The sequence below is a fragment of the Microcaecilia unicolor genome, chromosome 3 (genome assembly GCF_901765095.1).
Source record: "Microcaecilia unicolor chromosome 3, aMicUni1.1, whole genome shotgun sequence".
Lineage (NCBI taxonomy): Eukaryota > Metazoa > Chordata > Amphibia > Gymnophiona > Siphonopidae > Microcaecilia > Microcaecilia unicolor.
This window is the reverse complement of record NC_044033.1, coordinates 348121614-348145212: the sequence shown is the minus strand read 5'-3', so window position 1 is coordinate 348145212 and position 23599 is coordinate 348121614. Positions and strand designations below refer to the sequence as shown.

The 23599-nt window shown below is 44.1% G+C and overlaps 1 protein-coding gene across 2 annotated transcripts in view; it reads left to right on the top strand.

The window, feature by feature from the left end:
- Positions 1-23599, top strand: part of PLEKHG1 (pleckstrin homology and RhoGEF domain containing G1) — a 157449-nt gene that overhangs the window by 53138 nt on the left and 80712 nt on the right. For both annotated transcript variants that reach the window (XM_030198481.1, XM_030198480.1), the window contains exon 3: positions 16580-16680. In XM_030198481.1, coding sequence (XP_030054341.1) covers positions 16580-16680 — 101 coding nt within the window. The remainder of the gene's footprint in view (positions 1-16579; positions 16681-23599) is intronic.

The window sequence follows — 23599 nt, the reverse complement described above, 5'->3', positions numbered from 1 at the left end:
AAATGGGGGAATGAGGCTCACCCCTCCATCCCATGAGGGTAATCCACAGCCATTCTGGGGCTGTGCCTTCCCCACAATGGGACCCGCAGAGCCAATTCTGGTAGGCATAAGCATGGAGCTCAAACTCTAAACTGTTATAAGCTGAAGGTTCATGACCAGGTTTGGCCAAGCTCTCCCTCCCAGAACCATATACCTGGCAGCACTGGGCCAGCTTCCCTCCCCAGACAGCATCACAGCTGTGGTTTGAGCCCTTTCCAAACATTAGTTGCGAGGAGGGGCGGGGTCCAGACCCAACAGAAAGGTAGATGCAGGGGAAAGCCACAGTAATGAAGCCGCCCAACCCACCAAGTGCAGATGAGTGAACAGCAACATTAGCAAGCTCCAGCAGGGCTTCCCCACAGGACTGCGCACCCCTGCCTGCACCAAAGCCCAGAGCTGGCCCTAAAGGGTGAGATAAGGGCCTAGGTGCTGCATAAAGGTAGGAGAGATTGGACCGCAAAGAGAGGGAGGAAAAAAACCCCCAAAGTGCCACAGAGGCAGAAGGGTTAAAAAAAAAACCCCTTACCCTGAAAACACCGTGAGGGCATTCTGCCGATCCTACCTGGATGTTGCCACGAGGCACAAGGGGAGTCCAGAGGCGTACACCCTATGCAAGCTTCAACAAGAGCAGGCACACCACAGAGGGCACTGGGCCATGGGATAGGCTGCTTCCCTTTGTGTCCCCAAGGACAAAGAGGGCTCTTCTGGTCCGCTTGTGGGCTTTTAAGCTCCCAACTCCAGCACCTCCCTTCCTTGCAGAGAGCCCTAGTTCCTGCGTGAAAGCTTTCTTCCGGCTGTATGTACTCCTTGCCTCCCTGCAACAACCCCCTGTCTCTGGGGCGTGGGTGGTTGGGTGTAAGGCGCCATGTTAATTTCGGTTGTGTGCACTCGGGCCCGCCACCTTGTTGCTTTTGAAAGCACTTAGGGGCCGATGCTCAAAACTTACCATGCTAGCAATGTCTGATTTTAAACTGGTTCTAGCCAGTCTAGTGATCACGTTATTCAGTGTCTAATGCACAAAGGGGTTCTGCATGGTTTTTACCTTTTGGGGTAGCAGCTAATGATAATCCTATGCAAATGTATTATAAAGAGTTCATTAATATTAAAATGAGCATTGCGAGTGATGCACAGAAAGGAGCACCTAACTTTAGTGTGCAAACATTTCCATCAGGTCTGGAGCTGTTGTCCTGCGAGGGAGATTTCTGTGAAGAGCAGTCTGCTTGCGTTTTTCAATGGCAAAACATGTTGGAGAGCAAAGAACATCTTTAGAGGGGAAGAGAAATGGTTTTGATGGGGGGGGGGGCTTTTAGCAAGGAGATTTTTCAGTAGCCAGTAGTGTCGGGGGGGGGGGGGCAGATAAACTTTTGGGAAGGGGGCTTTCAGCAAGGGGGAGATTTGTTTCAATAGCAAACAGTGTCTGAGAGCAGAACATAGCATAGGGGTGGAGAAACAAGCAGACAGCCAATTGGCTGAGGACAGCCCCTGTGATGTCAGCTGGGGGGATGGAGAAACAAGCAGACAACCAGTCAACTGGGGAAAGCCCCTGTGATGTCAGCTATGATGTCAGCTGGGGAGAATGGAGAAACAGACAGCTAATCAGCGGGAGAAAGCCCCTGTGATGTCATCTATGATGTTAGCTGGGGCAGGGCAGAGAAACAAAAAGCCAGCCAGTCGGCTGGGGAAAGCCTCTATGATGTCAGCTGAGCGAGCTTTCAGCAAGGAGGAGATTCCCAAGCAAAGTCATGGGGGCAGAGGGAAGGCAAGTAAGCTGCAAGAGGAAGGTAGAGCCAGCACCAGAGCACTGTAAGGCAAAGGAGACAGGGGGACAGTGGCGCTAGTAATTACCGCAGAGGAAAGAAAGAGTACGCCAGCCTAGTACATGCGCAGAACAGGGACACTTACTGAGAAAACTGTTCTGCGCATGTGCTAGCCTTTTTCCCTACCGAGCAGCTCACTGAAATTGCATGCTGCTCATTTGCATACGATGTCCTTTGAGCATCACTTGCCATTTCTAAATCGGTAAGTTCTACTGAGGATCTAAACGCACGTGGTTTTTAACAGGGACTTTTGTGCATCAAGCCCCTTAGACTTACAAAATTTTGAAAGCCTGCCCAGATAGCATCATCAGCCGATTGGCCGTCTGCTTGTTTCTCCTCATTGCTGAAAGCACCCCCCCCCCCCCAACTGTTTCTCTGCCCCTCTAAAGCTGTTCTCTGCTCTTCAACGTTTTGTTATTGAAAAATTGAAGCAGACTTCTCTGAGAAGTCTCCCTCATAGACGACAGCTCCAAACCTGATGGAAAATTTTGCACATTAAAGGTAGGCGCTGCTTTCTGTGCATCACTCAGAAATGTCTGTGTATTGCTAAGAATGCTTGTTTTAATACTAATGATCTCTTTGTAATACATTTGCATAGGATTATCATTTAGCTTCTACCCCAAATGGTAAAAACCACGCAGAACTTCTTTGTGCATTAGACGCTGAATAATGTGATCACTAGACTGGCTAGAACCAGTTTAAAATCAGCATCGGCCCCTAAGTGCTTTGAAAATACGCTTCAGAGTGTTCAACAAACATGCTTTTCAGCCATGCCTACGCACATCAAGGGAAATGGCTCTGTGTGAGGTCTGTCAAAAAATGCAAATGTGAAACACAGGACATTTTTTAAAATGTGTGTTTATGAATAATATCTCTGTGGTTTGTTACAGCTGGGCTGGCTGTAGAAGTCCAGACTATAATTGATTTGAAAACAGCTGCTCAAATGTTTCGGCTTCATCTATGGATATTTTCATTTCATTCACATTCTTACTCTTCAGCACTGATTTGAATTTTTTGTCTAAATTTCAAGGTAACACTTAGTACTGATTCTTTTTGTTAACAGAAAAAGAAAAAGTGAAAATGAATGAATTCGCTAAACCTGTTGTACTAAGTTGTGAATTATGCATTGTCATGACTAATCTTCAGGTGCTCTTAAAAGAAATGGCAAATGTTTGCTTTGCATTACTGCAGAAGATTTCTGTGCACTGTGCTCAAGGAGTGAATCATATTATGAGTGTGTTAATTAAAAAGATATGACCAGAATACATGGAGGATTGGTGCATGGTGATTCAACTTGGCTGTTTCAGCAGTCCACAATGTGCAATAATAATCAGAATGAGACCAGCAGTATAAATTAAAAGCTCACTTCAAAATGTCAAGAACTCAACCACCAAAAATTGAAGACCATTTTTCAAAAACAAACACATGATTGCAAAATATTGTGGTAATCCCTAAACTATGTATTCACCTTATAGCTTTCCCAAAATTACAAGAGGAAGTACTACTACTACTATTTAGCATTTCTATAGCGCTACAAGGCGTACGCAGCGCTGCACAAACATAGAAGAAAGACAGTCCCTGCTCAAAGAGCTTACAATCTAATAGACAAAAATAAAGTAATCAAATCAATTAATGTGTACAGGAAGGAGGAGAGGAAGGTAGGTGGAGGCGAGTGGTTATGAGTCAAAAGCAATGTTAAAGAGGTGGGCTTTCAGTCTAGATTTAAAGGTGGCCAAGGATGGGGCAAGACGTAGGGACTCAGGAAGTTTATTCCAGGCGTAGGGTGCAGCGAGACAGAAGGCGCGAAGTCTGGAGTTGGCAGTAGAATGCTAAGGAAGAAAAAGCCTCTATATGTCTGTGGTCTAAATTTTATCTTGCTTGCAGACTCACAGAACAGCCCTTCTTCATCTGCTAAAAAACCTCCAGCTTTATTTTAACTTTCCTTTTTGTGATTTACAGGGGTTTTATTTATTTTCATTTTTAATTTTTGTCCATACTGTTCAGAAAATCAAAAATTAAAAGCTCCACACTACCAAACTTCTCTTGCTTTTTCTTACACTTTTGGTCTTGTCTCTATAACTTGCTTTGGTTTTGCATAATACATTTTAGTATTTTCATGCTTCTTTGTAATTAGAGATATCTTTTTATAGTGGCAGTGCTCCTTGTGTCTATTCTTGTTAACCGCCTGCTTTTTCCTTTACTGTTGCAGTTGTGCAGATCCTCTTGGATTAACCTTCGGCTACAGCAGCTCTGTGCTTATACTGTGTTTTCTTGAATTCTGGCATGTATCCACCTCCTCCACTGGGAGATTGTTTCAGCTGTCCTCTAATTTTTGTGGAGAAATATTTCATTATGTTACTCCTGAACCGACCCCTTTTCAGCCTTATGCACAATAACCCCTTGTTCCACAATGCCTGCTATTTTGCATTCTTTGTTCCTCTGAGGTATTGGAATATCACTTATCTGTCACTCTCTCTTCTTCTCCCACATATATGCACATTTAGATCTTACCTCCTAAGGCTTATATTACAAGGTGGGCACAATTTTAGTACATCTCCAGATTGCCTCCTCTCCATCTGTGTCATTTTGATTTGAAGTTTTTGTTGATTTATATAGAGGTATCACTTTCATTTTCTGCTAACAGTTTTGGGTAATTTGTTCCTGTTTCTAATCTCTTAAAGCGTAATATCTTATTAAAGCAGATATAGTAACATAGTAGATGACGGCAGAAAAAGACCTGCATTGTCCATCCAGTCTGCCCAACAAGATAAACTCACATGTGCTACTTTTTGTGTATACCCTACCTTGATTTATACCTGTCCTCTTCAGGGCACAGACCGTATAAGTCTGCCCAGCACTATCCCCGCCTCCCAACCACCAGTCCCGCCTCCCATCACCAGCTCTGGCACAGACCGTATAAGTCTGCCCAGCACTATCCCAGCCTCCCAACCACCAGCCCTGCCTCCCACCACCGGCTCTGCCACCCAATCTCGGCTAAGCTCCTGAGGATCCATTCCTTCCAGCATCCAAACCAAGGTTTCTGCCTGCCTGTCTGATATCGCTGCCTGGATGTCTCAACATCATCTAAAACTTAACATGGCCAAAACCGAGCTTCTCATCCTTCCCCCTAAACCTACCTCTCCTCTCCCCCCTTTCTCTATTTCCGTGGATGGCACTCTTTCTCCCTGTCTCATCAGCTCGTGTGCTAAAATAATCAGACAGTATAAGTACGACACGGCAGCAAACACTAGAAGTCTCTTTTCTTTTTCTGAAATTTACCTTTATTGAATAAATACAGCCTATTTACTCAGGGCGTCTTGTACTAAGGTTTGCTCACATTTTTGGCACGTGCTAAATGTTAGAGACGCCCATAGGAATGCATTGGCATCTCTAACATTTAGCGTGCCCACAGTTTTAGCGCACGCCCAAAACTTGAGCACACCTTAGTAAAAGATGCCCTCAGTAGATTCTCAGAAGTTACTGCCCCAGGACAAGAGACTACGTAGTTCTGAGAGCTGTAACAGAGGGTGGAAATGGAAATTTGAAGAGAAGGAAGCTTTATGGCAGAGGTGGGAGAGCTGATAAGTAAATGAAGGTGTTTCAGAGATAGGATGCTGAAGGAGTGGAATAAAAAGACAAGTTTACTGCAGAGGAGCAGGGACATGTGCTGTTCAAAGCAAAATGGAGAATGTCTGCCTCATGGAGACAGAGAGGTCAAGAAAAGGCACACACAAGCCCAGGAAGGGGGAGGTAAAGAGACCAATAGGGACAGAACCTGAGACCAGACAGCAGAGGTGGTACTAGAGGGCAGTCCTCAAGAGAGAGGTCATAGCCTAGTTGACCCATCAGGACAAAGATAGTAGGAATAATCAGGAAATTACAGTAGGTAAACAAAGGAACCAAGCCTGCCTGAGAAAGGGAGGAGGCCTTTGTAGGAGAATAGACCACTAGTAACAATACAAACAAGCAGGGTGGCTGCAGTACATGAGACTTCATTATACACAATACCTTGCTCATATGCAGGGTTGCCAGGTGGAAAATTTTTTTCCAGCCTAAAGGAGCCCAAAATCCAGCCCAAAACCCGCCCAAACTCAAACCCCGCCCCTGACACCCCCGCCCCCGCGTCATCAACCCCGCCCCCGCCGTCATCGGCCCCGCCTCCCCCGTCATCGGCCCCGCCTCCCCGTCACTAACCCCGCCTCCCCCGTCACTAACCCCGCCTCCCCCGTCACTAACCCCGCCTCCCCCGTCACTAACCCCGCCTCCCCCGTCACTAACCCCGCCCAGAAACGTCATTAACCCCGCCCACCGCGGCCGAAAAAAGCCGGCGAAAAAACCGCAAAAGCCGGCGAAAAAACCGCCCCGAAGCCAAAAAGGAGCCCAAAAAACTGCCCACCTGGCAACACTGCTCATATGTCTTTGGAGGAAGTGAGAATAACAGTAAAGGCATTAAGCTCATTTTAGAGCTACACTATAAAACTAGTTGTAAGGCTGCTGGGGGCAGAACAGTTCCTTTGTTTTTGTTGTTTTTTTTATATTGATTTGCAGGGATGTTGCTTACTAACTATCTCTGTTGCATTGGGATGTCCGTTTTAGCTGTTCAAATGTTTTCATACTTATTTCTGTATGTACAAAAATATTTTGTTAGGCATTCATTGGTGCTCATAAATTTGACATTCATTATAGATGCTATAGGATTACTCGTTTTTTTTTTCCATCCAAAGTAACTCACAGATTTATCTATGCTGAAGTATCACGGAAAACGTGAGGAAATTGAACTTGCTGTTAAGTTGGCCAATGTGTGGATGAAGGATTAATAATGCTACTGAATGTGGCTGACAACTACCTTTCGAATTGCCCTGAACTGTTGTTTTCAGCACCTAGGCAAGCACACAGTAAAGGCAGAGTGGATTCAATTTAGTAAACTTCCTGAATTGTCCAAATTTCAAAAGACTAGTGGCATTTATTCTTCTGCTTCAAAAAAAGCCTGCAGACCAGCTGAAGTAATATTTGTCTGTGTCCCACAGGGATTTCTTTCTGTGCGTAATTTTTCATTGCTTTGAGCAGGATAAAGGACGAAGAAATTAGCTCAGATCTGTACTCGCTGCAATATTGCCTTCAGATTGATATCCTTTCTACGTCTTGACCTGATTCTTTCTGAGGGTAGAATTGGAAATGGGGGTGTGCGTTTTGCTTTCATTTCGCTATGAAATATCTCACATTCTTTTTAGCTCATAGTATGCAGTGCATACTATTATGAAGCAAAACAATACAAAATAAAATCTTCTAATTGTGTACCCCTAGAAATAAAGGGGGAGTATTCCATTTAGTTCAGTTTCTTGAGACCCCTCCAGTCTTTCACCCCGTCCTCCATAACACACTCCCAATCTAAGTGTTCAGATCTGTATCTGTCTTCCATTTTCCACCTTCCATTAATAGACTTTCCCTTTCATTCCCTTCCATCTGCCAGTCTTCACATTACCTTTTGAGCTTTTATCTCTCCCCTTGCAGATAATTGAAGTTTTCATAGCTGAGATCAGGGAGATAGGGATAGGGATCAAAGAACAAGGATACAGAGGTAGTTTACATCTGTTCCTTCTCCTTTGCTTGCTTGCTTTTTAAACAAGAACTGTGACAGGGAAGGAGAGGATCATCTTTTAAGGCCAGCGGAGAAAGAGTAGTTCTTGTATTAACATGGCCCTCTCTTTAGTGACCAATAAAATGGACTGTTAAAGGCTATATATTTGCTTCCTCTTCTCATGAGTTGGTGAGAGGTACTGGCACGCTTAAGGCTGCCATTTTTCCAAGTTCCAAAAAAGAGGACTATTCCAGAAAACAGACATATCTATACTATTTTTGTGTGAGCTCACCTGCTTCCTAACTGGTACAGTAACCAGTGCATAGTTTAACCCTAGAGCAGAACTAGTAGGGTGAAGAGGTGCTGAGTGGTGAACACCTAGTCTGTGGATTCTTGGGTATGAGGTTTAAGGTTCCTTTTGTGATTCTTCCTTGTGCTGATCCTTGATCCCATGGTAAATAGGGAATACTATCTGATAGATATTTGGGGGGGGGGGGGGTACTAGCACGTCGAGCCATACAAAATAAACACACTGAGGGTCTTTTACTAAGGCACGCTCACGTTTTTAGCGCATGCTAAAAACAGGGGCATAGCCAGACTTCGACGATAGGGGGTCCAGAGCCCGAGGTGAAGGGGCATATTTTAGGCCCCCCCAGCGCCGCTGACCCCCCCCCCCGCCCACCACCGCCACCCTCTCGACCCCCCCTTCATGCTGCCAACCCTCTCCCGCCGCGTACCTTTGCTGGCGGGGACCCCAACACCCACCAGCCAAAGTCCTCTTCTTGGACGCATGGCGTTGCTGACCCCCCCCCCCCCCGCCGCAACCCTCTCAACCCCCTTTCCTGCCACCAACCCTCCCCCGCAGCGTACCTTTGCTGGCGGGGGACCCCAACCCCTGCCAACCGAAGTTCTCTCCTCGGCCGCGCGGCGTTGCTTGCTGAATGATCTGATCAAGTTTCTGTGTGTACGTGCAGGACGTCAGATGCACGCACAGAAACTTGATCAAATCATTCTGCAAGCAACGCCGCTTGGCCGAGGAGAGAACTTTGGCTGGTGGGGGTTGGGATCCCCCACCAGCAAAGGTACGCAATGGCAGTGGGGGAGGGTTGGCGGCGGGAAGGGGGGTCAAGAGGGTCGCGGCAGGGGGTCCAGTACCCAATCTAGGCCGCCGTGGCCCCATAGTAGCTACACCCCTGGCTAAAAATATGGGCATGCTAAACATTAGAGACACCAGTGCATTCCTATGGGCGTCTCTAATGTTTAGCGTGCGCCCAATTTTAGCGCACACCAAAAACATGAGCGCGCCTTAGTAAAAGGCCCCCATAGTCTTGAATTCAATTTGGTTTTCCACTATCAGTGAGAGAAGGGATGGAGATTTAGAATAATATGGTCATTCTAACAACTTGACTGTTGTATTCTGTATTAGCTGTACACAGTGTGTCTGTTTCTTAGGCAACTCGACATACAAACATTTACAGTAGTCCAATTGCTGTGATTAAAGCATGGATCAATTGAACAAAAAACCTGTTGCTGGGACATTAGCCCATCTCGCCAAATGGAGACTAGCAAAGCAGGAATGAATGTTCATTGAAATTTGTTTATCAAACTTCAACTTGGTGTCAAAATGAATTCCCAGACTCTGAACCACTTGACTAAACTTTAGTACCACACTCTAGATTGATAAATGAAACCTCAGTTCCCCCACCTCTTTGATTGAACCAGATACTCTGATTTCACAGAGTTCGTTTCAAACAGTTTTGCAAAAACCACTGAACCAGGAACTATTTCTCTTCCAATTTCCTAATATTCTTTATCCATGTGGGATACTCACTTCCTGCCTAATAATAAGGGTGAGGGAATGTGTGTGGATCCAAGATGGCGACGGTTAGAGCTGCTTAGCCGGACGCGCTCTGAAAGTGCTTCAGCCTACTTTGGTGAAAGCGTCTTACCCGTCCTCGATGGGGAAGAGGAGAGGTAGAGTTCGGGAAGCTCCCCAGGTCCTGGGCGGAACGCCCCAGCTTCACCAGCTGACGCTGCAGCATTTTGGAGTTTCCTTCGGTCCTGTTTCGGCGTCTACTCCCTCTGCCGGAGCTGGCGCGTTGACGCCAGACGGCAGTGCAGACGGGGTTTCCCTGAGCCCCGCCGAACGTGCGGCACCCCCACAACCCGGAACAAAAGCTCTGAGTGCTAGCCCTGACGCCATGATCCCAGGTGGAATACATGGAGAACGGGGAGGGAGCCGGCCTGAGAGGACAACTGGATCCGATGAGCAGCGAGGATCGGGAATGTCAGCAGCTTACGTTTTGTCCAAAAATGTGAGTACCCTGGAGCAGGTCTCAAAGGCTCCTCTTCCGGATTTTTCAGTGGGAACAGTAGCGAAACCTGCCATAGTGACCTTAGAGTCACTGTGGGACCTAACTTCTGCGACCCAATCTGCTCTACAATCTTTAATTTTGAAAAACATGGAAACAATTAAAGTTCTTTCAGAGACTGTGTTAAACCAAATACAAATTTCTGAACTCCAAACTTCTGAGGTTAAGAAATTGTCTGAGAAAATGGAGAAATTGGACTTGGTGGAACAAGCCTTAATTAAAGACAAGAACTCTTCCTTAAGATGCCTGGAGTACTTAGAAAATCAATCTAAGAGACTTACTTTGCGGTTTATAAATTTTCCTAGATCTCCCTTGGTAGTGCCAATTCAAATGGCTAGAAAATACTTAATGGAAATTCTGGGAATGTTAGAGAGTTCATTGCCACCTATAACACGAGCTTATTATATTCAAACGGATGTGAAAACGTCAGACGAATTACCTGTACAAGGTGCAATGAATCTCACCACATTCCTAGAATCTTCTCTTGAGGTTATAACTCAGAGGACCACTTTACTGGTCACATTTGCTTTGGAAATTGATAGAGACGCAGTGCTCAAACTTTCCCTGAGACATTTGGATTCTCTGTTTATGGGTTCAAAAGTTAGAGTTTTTCCTGACTTGTCCAGGGAAACTCGGAAGAGACGTAGGATGTTTTTATTATTACGACCAAGGGTGATAGCAATTGGCGCAGATTTCCTTCTGAGATTCCCCTGTATATGTAGAATAAAATTTCAATCCAAACAATATCAATTATTTGACCCAAAACAGTTGGAGGATTTCTTAAAGAGCAGAGAAGAAGTCAATGTAGAAGTTTAGTCACATATGTAACACTGTATGGCAGATTGGAGTTAACCAATCAGGAATTAAGCAGCTCGTTTGATTTATTATTTGTGAAATTTGCTTAATTTAAGTATAAAGATTTTTCCTTTTCCTTGGATCAGTTTCCTACTTTTGTGGATGATAGGTAACACATTATTCTGTTTTTGAATGTATTCTCTCTTTGTTGAAATATTCTGTTTTAGTGTATTATCACTCATAAATGTATATGATTGTTAAAAATTAATAAAAGAGAAGTTATAATAAGGGTGAGGGGGTTCCAAGGCCACATTGAAAATGAGGGAGAACAACAGGCACCCCTTGAATCCTCACCATGGGGATTTCAGTACAATACTTTAATCATTTGGATAAAGTTTTAGACCAAAGTCAAACCTTTCCATTTTCTGGAATAGACATGCCCATTCCACATGGTCAAAAGCTTTATCTTCATCTAATGATAGTGCTGTCAGATGTTAATCTGGCTTCCCTGCCTGTGACAGTATATTACAAAATACTCTAGCACTGTCGTCCCACAACCTGCCATAAATCCTTTTTGGTCCTTGTATCTAACACTTATTTGCATTTTCATAGCCAGTATTTTTGTGTACATTTTACAGTCTGTATTCAAGTGAGATTAAAACCAAACGAAGCAGATATGTATGTGGAAAACAATATTTAATGGATACAAGTCAATAAAAATGAGCTCATTTTTATTGACTTGTATCCATTAAATATTGTTTTCCCACATACATATCTGCTTCGTTTGGTTTCCATCTTGGAGTTTGCAGATCGATTACCCTGCTGTTTTCTTTAAGTGAGATTGGCCTATAGTATCTGAGTGCAGTAGGATTTCTATCCAGTTTTCTCTTCTTTAAATAAGCCCTTGGTATATCCTGCAACCAGTTTTCTCTTCTTTAAATAAGCCCTTGGTATATCCTGCAACCAGGAGATCTTGAAACACCACCTGCAGTGGAGGAAGAATATCTAACAAAGTCTTGTAAAATTTCCTTGTAAACCCATCTTGCCCTGGAGGTTCTTGACCTGGTAAGGCTTTTATACCTTCAGAGATCTTTCTGTGATTTCCGTTTCTATCATCTCCCTCTTTTTCTGTGGAGCATATAGGGTGCCCAGTCTTACTGAGAAATACTTGCAGGTTTTGCAGAGCCAGTTTGGGTTCCAAAACTAGCAAAGACAGGATGAGCAGGAAGTGGGCTTCAATGACAACTTCAATATTTCAGAATTAAGGCCAGTGCTGGACAGACTTCTATGGTTTGTTCCAAAAATGACAGGCTAGGATCAAGAATGCTTATTTTATATCGCATTTCTATCATATGCTATGAGTGTGGGTGTTATGTACCTCTTTGGGGGAGGGGAAGACGTATTAAGTTTAAAATTAGAGAGTAAAATGTTATCAATCAGCAATTTGATTGGCTTGTTGGTTTAATCATGATGATGATGAATGTGACTGTGCTGAGGCTATAATAATAAAACCACTCTTCAGACTATTGGCATGGTAGTTTGATATTGCAGCATCACATAGAACTGTTTATATGTGATAGGCATGATAACAAATTGCCCTGGTTGTGATGCTAGTGTTAAATCATGAAGGAGTATAACCTGCACAGAGTGGCTGCTTGCAGCTCTGGCAGCCTTGTTGGGCACAGTGGATGGACCATACAGGTCTGTACCTGCAGCATAATATTCCTGGAAATACTGAGCTATTTTAGCATCTTTTTTTAATGTGAGTAATCTTTATTTCTCATTAATACACAGGAGTTGCTTTGTTAGGTTTAAAACACCGGTTCCTTGGAAATAATACAGATGACATTGCTAAACTACGAAAGAAATTTTTTTTAGCATCCTTGGCATATGTTTTCCCATCTTATCCACTATTACCTACACTCAAGACTTTTTCTCTGAGCACAAATACATGGTGCCAAGAGGTGACCAGATTTATTAGCTTCTTCACATAAGATAGTCTCATTTGTTCGCTTAAAAAGGAATTATACCTATATTTTAAATGATGTGCTGTAACAATATTGAGTTACCGCTTCTTGGTAGATGGTTTGCATAATTAGAGACACCAGAGATTTAGCATCTAAGAAGGAAGTAATTCTCATATGTGATGTGGGGTGGGGTGCATTGGGGAAGTGAGTAGAAAGTCAATTCTCTACCTTTTTGGTCTTGCAGCTGCCAGAGATCCTTCAAGCCAAGCAACCTACAGCTAGAAAGTAGGACACTTCATGCCCAAGAAGACCGAGCTATACACTTGTCTGTCCAAAACAGATTAAATCCTCCACCTGGATTAACTGGGATAACTCCTGATTTCCCTATTTCTGAGACCACCTCAAAAAACTTCTGTGGTATCGGCTTTTGAGTTATACATATTGTGTAATATAATACTCGCTATTGCCAAGTTTGATTTGCAGTTTCACCTGCCGCCCTTCTTTATCAGTGAGCTGGGACAAAATTGTTACTAGGAGTCCGTGAGTCAAAATAGTTACACCATTTTCCCTACCATTGCAGAGAACACTCTGACCTCATGCTCTTCATTGGTTAGCTTTAGCTCTTCTTGTGGGATAGGTAGATCTCTTGAAGAAAAATGTTTTTGGTGTTTGTTTTTTCAAATAGAGAGCATCTTTCTATACCTTTTTCCTTATTTCTTATGTGTTCGTTTGTTTGGGACCTACAAAGCAGCACTAGAAAGGTCTCTCTGCAAAAGAACACTAAAAGATGCTCAAAAGAAAACCCAGAAGTCCAGGCCAGCAAGGTCCACTAGAACTCAATATATCTCTGACCAGAATACCATTGTTAGGGAAGCTGAATGTGTCGTACCCCGAGAGCTCTGTCTTAAAGGCTTGTGCGCACCCATCAAGCATTACTGTCTGGCATGCACCTTCTGCTGTAATTCTTTAACCTATCACAGCTTTTGGCTGTATCCCAAGTGCTCAGTCTAGGTTCTTAAGCACCAAGAGGTACTCTGGCATACCAGATGATCTTGGGAGAGGAAGATGCATAGCTGCAGTATATGGCTGGCTGAATGTAAGTTCACTACTTCCCTTCTTACGTACACATCCCTAACATTACTCATGAAATTACTTCTCATTTTCAAAGCACTTAGCCTTCCAAAGTTCCATAGGTTTCTAGCTCCATAGGTTTGGAGGCTAAGTGCTTTGAAAATATGCCTGTTTGTAACACAAAATGTCCAGTCTACTGTTTGTCTATAAGTGCACCAAGCTAAGTCTCCTCATTTAACACTTACGAAGCCACCCACTTCATCTCCATATCTCCACCAGAGATGTTGTCCAAGTAGCTCTGCAGTGTTGACAGATCTTCAAAGATGTGAGTGGTACTACTTATTCTAACTCTCACACATGCAGTGAATTGGAGACCAAAACTGGCATTCAAGACCTTTAGCTGTGGTCTCATAGACAAAAAGCGTTTGTTGGTTGACAGTTTCTTTATGTAGATCAGGGAAGATCAATATAGAGCTTTAATTTTCACTCATCCAGTATCTCTATCACCTGCAGACAGAGCCGCCGACACACACAGCCTGGCCCGGGACAGGCCTGCCTCCCCTCACCTGGGCCACCACCGCACCTCATGCCCGCCCCCCCCCCCCCCCCCCCCACACACACACACACTTGGGCCACCACCGCCCCCTTACCTGTATCACTCTGTTCCTCCCTCGGTCTGTTGTCTCCTGCTGTTGTGTGTGCCGGGACCCAGGTTATCGCATTAACGCACTCATCAGGGTCCTGGCACACAGGTGCATGAGAGAAACAGACCCACAGGCAGGAAGAAGCTTCTGCTTCTTCGCGCCAGCCCCCCTCCCTTGGAGGCCAGGCCTGGGAAACTTACCCTCCTCCTCCTCTTGGCGGCCCTGCCTGTGGATCGCTCAAAATTTTAAGACCATCACATAGGTGCTTCAAATTCATGACTTTCTGAGCCAGGGAGTGATGCACCCTTTCAATCTCAAAGGACCTCAGTCAATTTTCAGCAGTTTCAGAAGGAGTTGTTCCATAAACAAGAAGACAGGGCTTATCACAGGAAGAACTGCAAAATAAGCAATTTTGCATGAAGTGGCTTGCCGACAGGGTGCAAAGGCAGAAGCAAGCAGGAGGGCACAATGGCTTAGGGGAGTCTTACAAGCAGGTTTATGAAGCTGACTGACAAGAGGAACTAGCTTACATAATCGGGGTGCAGGGAGATTACTGGGGCAGAAAAACTAGATTATTTATTTGGGGCCCGCCCGGGGAATGGTGTGTATGTGAGAGAGAGAAAGCAGGAGTAAAATAGGGTTAGTAATACCTTCATCTCCCTACTCTGGATTTCTCCTTAATCCCAGAAACTCTTTTCCTTGCCTCCTTTCCTCACCCTTCTCTTCCTTCATCCTAGATTCTCCCTTTTCAGATTTCAGAAGCCCAATCTTCCCTCTCTCCTTTCCTCTCTTCCCATCCATAGTCCTCTCTCCCTCCCTCACCTTCTCCTCAGCACTAGTCCTTGCTTCTCACCCTGTCCTGTTAATGCGCTTCTTAAGACCTGCATTGTGCTAAACAGGTCTCTTCCAAAGCCTGTACAGAGTGAGGTGAGCTTGGAAGTTTTTGTTTTCATCAAGCTGTTGGCATGCGATACAGTTGGGAATATTCCCTTATCTTTCTGCCATATTTTCTTGGCCTTTGATTGCATTTCCCAGTACTTCCTGATCTACTGTCTCTCCATACCTAATAAAGAATAGTCACTTGATACTGATACTTGTATTAATAATGCTTTTTCTCCTCTGCCACACTATCTGGAACAATAAATAGCTAGATATCCAGATAGGCAGGCTACATATGTTTTTCTGACTATGTTGAATGTGCCTGTGACTGCAAGTTATCAAAGCAATAGGCAAGACATCAGTTCTCTATCAAATCACTTTGCCAAATCCTATGGTATGAACTAGACCTGCTTTTCTGAAGTAGACTGTGAAAACTGTAAAGGTGTTTATAGTTATTCTGCATGTTCTTTTAGATTTTTTTCATTTGTAATATTTCCATTTGTAATTTGTATTTCTTATCTTTTTATTACTTTTTATGGTTTCATTTTTTAGGGCTGCATTTTGATTAAAATTTGTAATTGTGATTAATTGTGTGATATTTATTTCTTACAGTAGCTTCTTGTGACTGAGCAATGGAGGGTTAAGTGACTTGCCTGGAGTCACAAGGAACTATAGTGGGAAAATAAATAACATACCTTTAATTGCGTGGTTAATCACAATTAAATATGCAAGGAAATCATATTAATGGCTTGAAAATAGTACATATGTCTGTGGGGTCAAGTTAGTGTCTGACAACCTGGAAAGAATGTCTGATGAAAACACCAGTTAAAAAAAACTCTAGCTGTACATGACAGGAAATTTTAAAAGGAGACAGAAAAAGGAATGTCTGCCCCAAGGCCAGAAACGCTGAAGTGCACAACACACACTGATTAATTGCATATAAAAAGCCATGCTCAAGCCTTTAAATTCTAATGTTCTGGTCATCCCAGTCCTTTCAAAATTCAGAAAAAATGGCAATCCTACATTCACAGGTGCAGTTTGGCCTTTTCCCGCCACAGACAAACCTTACCATTTACAACAGAAGGCTAATGACTGTTGGTCTAAATAGATCAATATTTGAAACGTAATTATGTTGTCAGTGTGGCTGAAGCCTGAACAGATTTACATGTCTGCAGATAGGATAACTTGCATGGTACTGTCTCTCATAGAGGTTGAGTTGGTTTTAGTGAACAGGTAAGTAATGTTATCTTTTTATAATGGAATTACTGTTTAGAATGTGGAGCTTCTGAAAGGATCATGCAATAATGACTTGAAACTGATATGAGGGACTCATTTTGCCCAGTTAAAGGTGGTCCCATTTACTGGTGTAGAATAGCAAAGATGTGTTCTAAGACTTCTCTTCCTTTCTAATTCACAGGATTACCTTGATTGTATCACAGACCAGTCCAGGCTTTCTCTAGGGGCAGAAGAGCGATCAGCCCTGTTTGGAAACATACACGATATCTACCTTTTCAATAGGTGAGTTAGTGTGTGATGATTGACAGATGAGGTAACAAAAGCGTTCTTTTCTCTCATGACTTTAGCTCGCGCTTTTTCTCAGGTTATCTGGAGTTAGGAAATTGCCTTGACAGTGATCCCAGGTCTGTTTACTGTCTCCCTGATAAAAGGGCTCTGCATATCCTCTCCCACAGCTATCCTGTGAAAGGAGAAGTGTCAGATGCTTTTCAGTGTGTTTGTGTTTCCCCCAGCTTCCTGTTTTTGTTTGAGCTCTGCAGACATCTTTGTAGACTTTATCTGACTAGGAGGCCAATGCAGAAAGACTTGTGGTAGAGTGGAGTTTGCGGATGTCTGAGTGCGTGGCTTCTACAGCGAGCGTGTAATATCATGGCATGCAAGAAGCTAATTGTATGCAAATTTTATATATGGAAAACCAACAGCAAATGGTGGTGGAGTATGCCGGACGTGTGCGCGTAAGGTTTCACGGTAAGGGCAGCTTCTTATGCGCACGTCCAAACCAAAACTGAAAGTGTTGGCACACATTGGTACCTGTTTTTGTGGAAGACTGACATTTAGATATAGAAATTGTGTGCACCTAAATTTATTTTCTATTTTAAGAATTTTACATTACATTTCAACCCATGAAACAAGAAAGGACATGTCACACATCAAACACACTAAAGATCAAAAGTGCTTTTCTAATAGAGAAAAACAAAAAAAGTATTATCCTCAAGCCCATGTCAAGAGAGAAGAACCTACAAATAATAATAGCTTATCAGTACCAGGATACCTAAACTAACTGAGCATTTATCCTTATAACCCCATTTAAGAAAATCTGATTATTTCTCATGACATTTAAGAAAATCCTCTAACTGTGTTGCTTCCCAAAGCACCTAAAATTTTTGAGAGTCTTGTATTTAGGTGCAGAAGAACAGGTGCCGATGTGTGCTTTTACTTTGTTTAGTTCAGACATGCACACTTTTGTTACTTACCATCTGCCTTTAAAATTTGCACGACCTTCCTTCTGCTTGCATAAAAGACAAAACCAGCACTTACGTGTGAAAGATTTAACAAGAAATCCTCTCTGCCAGGGCCGCCGAGAGGCGGGGGCAGGGGGGACAAAATTCCCTGGGCCCGGGCCTCCAAGGGGGGCCCGGCACCGGGGTCAGGCCACTGGCGCTGCAGTTCCTGGTCTCACCTGCCTGCCCTCGGCTCCGTCGACAGCCCCCCTCCGTCTGCCACTGGGCCCCCTGCATTCAAATCGGCAGCAGATCACCTCCCTTCGGGCCCTCCCTGTGTCCCGCCCTTGCGGAAACCGGAAGTTTCATCAGACGAGGGCAGGACACAGTGAGGGAAGGCCCGAAGGGAGGTGATCTGCCGCTTTCATACGGAGGTGAGGCACTGCCGATTTGAATGCAAGGGGCCCGGTGGCGGACAGAGGGGGGCTGTCAACAGGGCTGGGGGTCAGCGGGTGGAGATTTGGGACTGTATCGCCAGCGGCCTGAGAACGGGGGAGCAGCAGCCGGGGGGGGGGGGGGGGGGGAGTGGCAGCCTTGCCCCGGGCCCGGCTTAGTCTCTCGGCGGCCCTGCTCTCTGCAAAACCATCTATGCCACCCCGGACCCTCATGAAAAAATTCTCACGTGTGCACGCGTCAGAAGTGGACGGTGTACTGTCTGCGTTGCACAGAATAGCTTAATTAGTTCACTAGCATACATTTTAATACTACTATTGTTTTCTCGCCTAAGCTAACACCCGCACACAATTCCTCTGTGCATCGCTCAGTGCATACAACCTAATTCTGCGGGAATTCTGCAGCTAAGCCTGTGATTGCTTTCTGCAATAGTCCCTAAGTGTGTATGGAAAGCAGTTGCAAGGGGGAAATGTGTGTTTTTTCTAGTCTCCCCTTTAATTCTCAATTATTCAGACTTTTATAAGCGACACTATAATAACTGGGTGCCCCGATGCTGCAAGGGAGGTGCCTGTTCTATAATGGCAGCATAACCCAACATTGATGTACCTTATATTTAGGCAAGCACAGTTATACCAGCTATAGAGGTTCATCCATGTGTAAGCCGCCATGCATTTTTGCATGTTATAACACTTGCACATGCCCTTGTAGAATAATACTTAGGGCACTTATATGCATAACTGCAGGCACCTAGTTATAGAACTGCCCTTATAAAGGGTTGGTGCATTTTCTCTAGATAGTTCCTCTTTTTTTTTTTTTTTCATCCAGCTCAGTTGGAGCCGGTGCTGTGATTCTTCCACAGTGACAGTTGATTTGCAACTGTTGCTGGGTTCCAGAAAGAAATACAGTCCTCCATCATGGCCTCTCAATCTGGCCAATAGGTGTCGCCCTTAAACAATGACCCTGAGTCCCTTTCCCAAAGGCCTTTGAAGACTGCTGCTGCAGCATCCCCAGTCACCACAGAATACTATTCAGAAAAATGAACTGGAAGCCCTCTGCATGACCGTACACAGCACTGTCATTTATACATCAGTTAGCTTCTACTGATCTTTTGTCTTTTCAGTCTGATGAGTCGTTATTTTCTAACCATGAAATAAGAAAACGTATGGCGGCCATATTAGTTTTAGGAACTAATATGGCTGCCAAAGGGAGTTGAATATTCTAAAGTATTTATGCAGTTTTGACGTTGTGGGGCACCCAAGGTTAGATGCTGGGCATATCAGCACTAAGCTGGTATTCTATAAAGGACGCTCCACGCAGAGCACCCTGTGTAGAATACTAGCGTAGCACTGATTTTGCACTTAAATTTGGGCGCTGGCATTTATGCCTGCCAAAACCTGGTGTAAATCCTGGCACCCAATTTATGGGATTAAAGGTTGTAGAGTTTTTCATTAAAGGTTTCCACACTTGTTTTTAAACTTTTGTACGTTTTCAAATAATAATAAAATTGGAAGGGTTTCAGAAATATGGAGACTTGATGTGTGGAGCATGATAGTGAGCCGTAGTAACGGTTAGACTCACTGACACATTTGCTCGGCTGAAGGATCAGCCTATACTGAACTCTCCTTGTGTTTCCCTTCTTTAATCTTTAATTTTTGGGGGAGTTTACTAATTTTTTGAGTTTATTAATTGTATTGGGAGTGTGGAATCCTTTACTGAACACCTTACTTAACCACATTGGGATTGACTATCGTGCAAATATTGGCACCCAATTTATGACAGCTGGATGTGCAATTTGTAGCATTTTATAACATTGTGCCTAACTTCTGAGAACTCCCGTGCTCCTTCCATAGCCGTGCCCCCTTGGAGTTGCGTGCAGATGTTATGAGTTGCACCTTGGGCAGATGCACACATAACTCCAAATTATTGCCAATTAATGCTAGTTATTGATTGTTGGCGCCTCATTGCGCACGCATCTGCCTTAGGTGCTCAAATTTGGGTGACCTATATAGAATCCAGGGATAACTGTATAAGTCCTTGTTTCTTTGGAATTTGGGGCTGGATAACGCACAATCTTTGGTCAGTCATGTCTGGACTGAGGTCCCATTTCAGCAGCATACTAACCACATAAAGTTAGAGATATCTATTTCATTTTATGCTGATTTTCAACAGCAGCCATTTAAGTGCTACTAATTGGGATTCTGCCAGGTACTTGTGACCTGGATTGGCCACTGCTAGAAGCAGGATACTGGGCTAGATGGACCATTGGGCTGACTGAGTATGGTTATTCTTATGTTCTTAAGTGACACTGCTGAAAATCAATAGATTAATGTAAACAGATAAGAGAATCCATTTCTAGAAAACACATTTGATTTTCTATAATGGCATTAGCCTAATAGATTTTCCATCTTTGGCCACAGTAATCACAGTTATATGTAGCTCAGACATGTCTTGAATTTTTGAGAGGTATGTTCTGTGCAAGGATCTGAGCTACTTTCCCCATCTACTAATTTTTTATGCAGGCTTTTGAGGGAGGAAGAATAGGAAGCATTATGCTTTCTTTTTATTTTTAATTCCTGGGTTAATTTGTGGTTTTATCTTTGCATTATGTAAGCATGATTTTATGTGAGTCATTATGAGCCGTGGTTGAATGAGCAGGTTTTATATGTTCTAAACCAACAAATTTGGTTGGTAGATTTTTGCAGTTGGGAAACCCTTCGAAACTGGCATGATTACCTTCTTTATCCAGTGTTTCTTTCCCTATGCCTACGGCTCCAAGCGTCTTTTATTAGAAACTTATAAGTGAGGATATCTTTAAAGTTTGTTAGCCACAGGAAGTGTTTTTTTTATTTTTTTATTTCTTTATTTATACATTTCACATAAACAGTATCAAGAACACCTTTTGTACAACTTAGGAGAACTGTAGGTACATCTTTACACAGGAAATCTCTACCCCAAACGCACTCTCCCGCCTCCCCTGTTAGTCCACAACAGAAGCGAGTGACCAAGCCACTATTCTGGGAAAAAATTTAAACTATAACAATCCAACACAAAAAGAGACACTGAAGGGAGATGTGGAAGGCAATTACAACTGAGGTGGAGATGCATTCTCCGCACCAGGTGCCGGAGAAGGAGTACCCCCCCCCCCCCCCCGGGAGTCCAGGAACGCTTTCAGCTGCAAAGGTTCAAAAAACACATACTTTACAGCATTCAACTTCACCACACATTTACAGGGATAATTGAGCCAAAAAAGGCCCCCCAACTGAAACACAGTGGGGCGCAGCTTAAGAAAAGCCTGTCGCCGCCTCTGCATTACCTTGGTCACATCAGGATACATCCGTACTTGTACATTCAAAAATTTTTCTTTACGAAATTTAAAAAATAACTTCAGAATCCTATCTCTATCTAACTGTGAAACAAATGTCACTATAAGAGTAGCTCGCTCCCGCCGCTCCTCTTCACCCTCCAACTCCCGAATAAAGTCCAAGGTGTCAAACCGCCCGGCAGACTCCTCACTATCAGCCTGCTCGCCTTGAGCCACTCGCTTAAAAGGTTGCAAATAATAAATCTGCGAGATAGGCGGGCACGCCGGTTCCGACACCTTTAACACTTCAAAGAGATATTTTTTAAAAGTCAGTATCGGTGCAGTCAGCTGTTGTTTAGGAAAATTTATCACTCGCAGAGTATTTGCCCTCTGCCGATTTTCAAGAGCCTCAATCTTCCTATGCAACCATTTATTTTCTTTAATCATGGTTGTTTGTACCGATTGAACTGACTTAATGGCCAAGTCATGGGCCTCAGATCTTTCTCCCACTGTCTTTAATTGCAGTCCCAATTGGGAAACAGTCTCAGTTGGAAGCTGAGAAGCCTGCGACAGTAATAACATTTTCTTGGACAATGAAGTTTCCAAAGTAAGCAAAGCATCCCAGATAGTTTCCAAGGTAAAATTCGGTGGCTTAGGCAAAAGTGAAGACTTACTCAAAACTTCAGCACTCCTCTCGGACCCCAGAGAGAAACCGGCCCCCTCCTCCAGATGTCGTCCCCCCTGGAGCACTGCCACCCTGCACGCTGATAATCCCCCCTTCCGGGGTATGCTGCGTGCTCCTGCCAGAAGCAGGTCCTGACACAGGGCCGTCTGCCCCCTCCTCGGAGGCCAGGAAGCCCTGTCCGCTCACATCTCGCACCGACGCAGGCATGGGAGGCGGTTCCCTCACCTCCGGGCTGAGTTCCGTCTCAGGCAGCAGGGACGCTTCACCTCTCTCCGCCCCTCCCGTCAGCAAGACTCCCGAACTCAGCTGGCTGCCTCCCACCACAACAAAGCGGTCCATCGTGCCCGAAGCGGGTCCCGCGAGGGCCCCAGGACCAGGCACCCGCTTACCCTTCCGCTTCGGCATTGCGCAGGTAAACGGGACTCAGGAAAAACAAGCACCTCCGAGCAACCTCGCCGCCCTCCCTTCAGGCCGCCATCTTGGTCCTCCCCCACAGGAAGTGTTTTTTATAGGACTACAAAATGTCTTAGCAATAAAGACACAGTAGCAGTGCTTCAAGGAGAAAAAAGATGTCCGTAATGGTATTCTCATTACCAAGTGTGCACAAACTTGCCTCTGTGTTACATGAGTACAATATTGCACTAACAAAATGCAACTGTCTGCACTGATAAAGGTGTATGTGAGGTGCTGGGGCTCTTCATTTATCCTTGACAAATTGCAAGCACCGTTTGCTTCCTTTATTTTGGAAAATATTTGATAAAGTTTACATATTTATTTGAAATGTTCCCGCACATTTCTATTCTGCAGTCTTGTCCTTGGCTTTCTCTTCTGCAGTCCTGTCCTTGGCTTTCTCTTCAGGTGATCTCTCCTAGACTTAGTTCTCATATGTCATTCCTCTTTGCGCCTGCTCCCCCCCCCCCCCCCCCCAATCAAGAGCTTGTTAATCTGCCCTGAGATTCAGACAAGCCATGGCAACAGCAGGGTTTCTTCTCCTGCAAGCCAGTTACAATGAGACAGGATATTTCTCTACCTGTCTAACATCAATTCAAGAATGGGCCAAAAATAACAAACTTTGCCTGAACCCAAGTGAAGCAGAGGTTCTGTGGATCCCTAATACAAATGGGCACATACCTGGCATCAAAATCTCTTTTGGGAAATATGAACTCCCCCTCAAATCACAAGTCAGGAACCTTGGAATGCAGCTTGATTCAATACCTCACTCTGATCCCCCAAATCCAAGCAACCTTCAAGAGCAGCTTCTATCACTTGCGACAGCTATGCTGCCTGTCCCCTTACATTGAGAAGGCAAGCCTCGTCTCAGTTTTGCATGCCATGATAACATCAAGACTGGATTATTGTAATATGTTGTACACTGATCTGAATTCTGCAGCAAGACTAATAGACGTTCGCTAGCGACTTGACCACATCACACTATTTTTGCATAACTGGCTACCATTACAATACAGAGCCAAATTTAAAACTCTTGAAGGTCAAACATAAGAGTTTTAAATTTGGCTCTGTATTGTACTGGATGTTTGACCT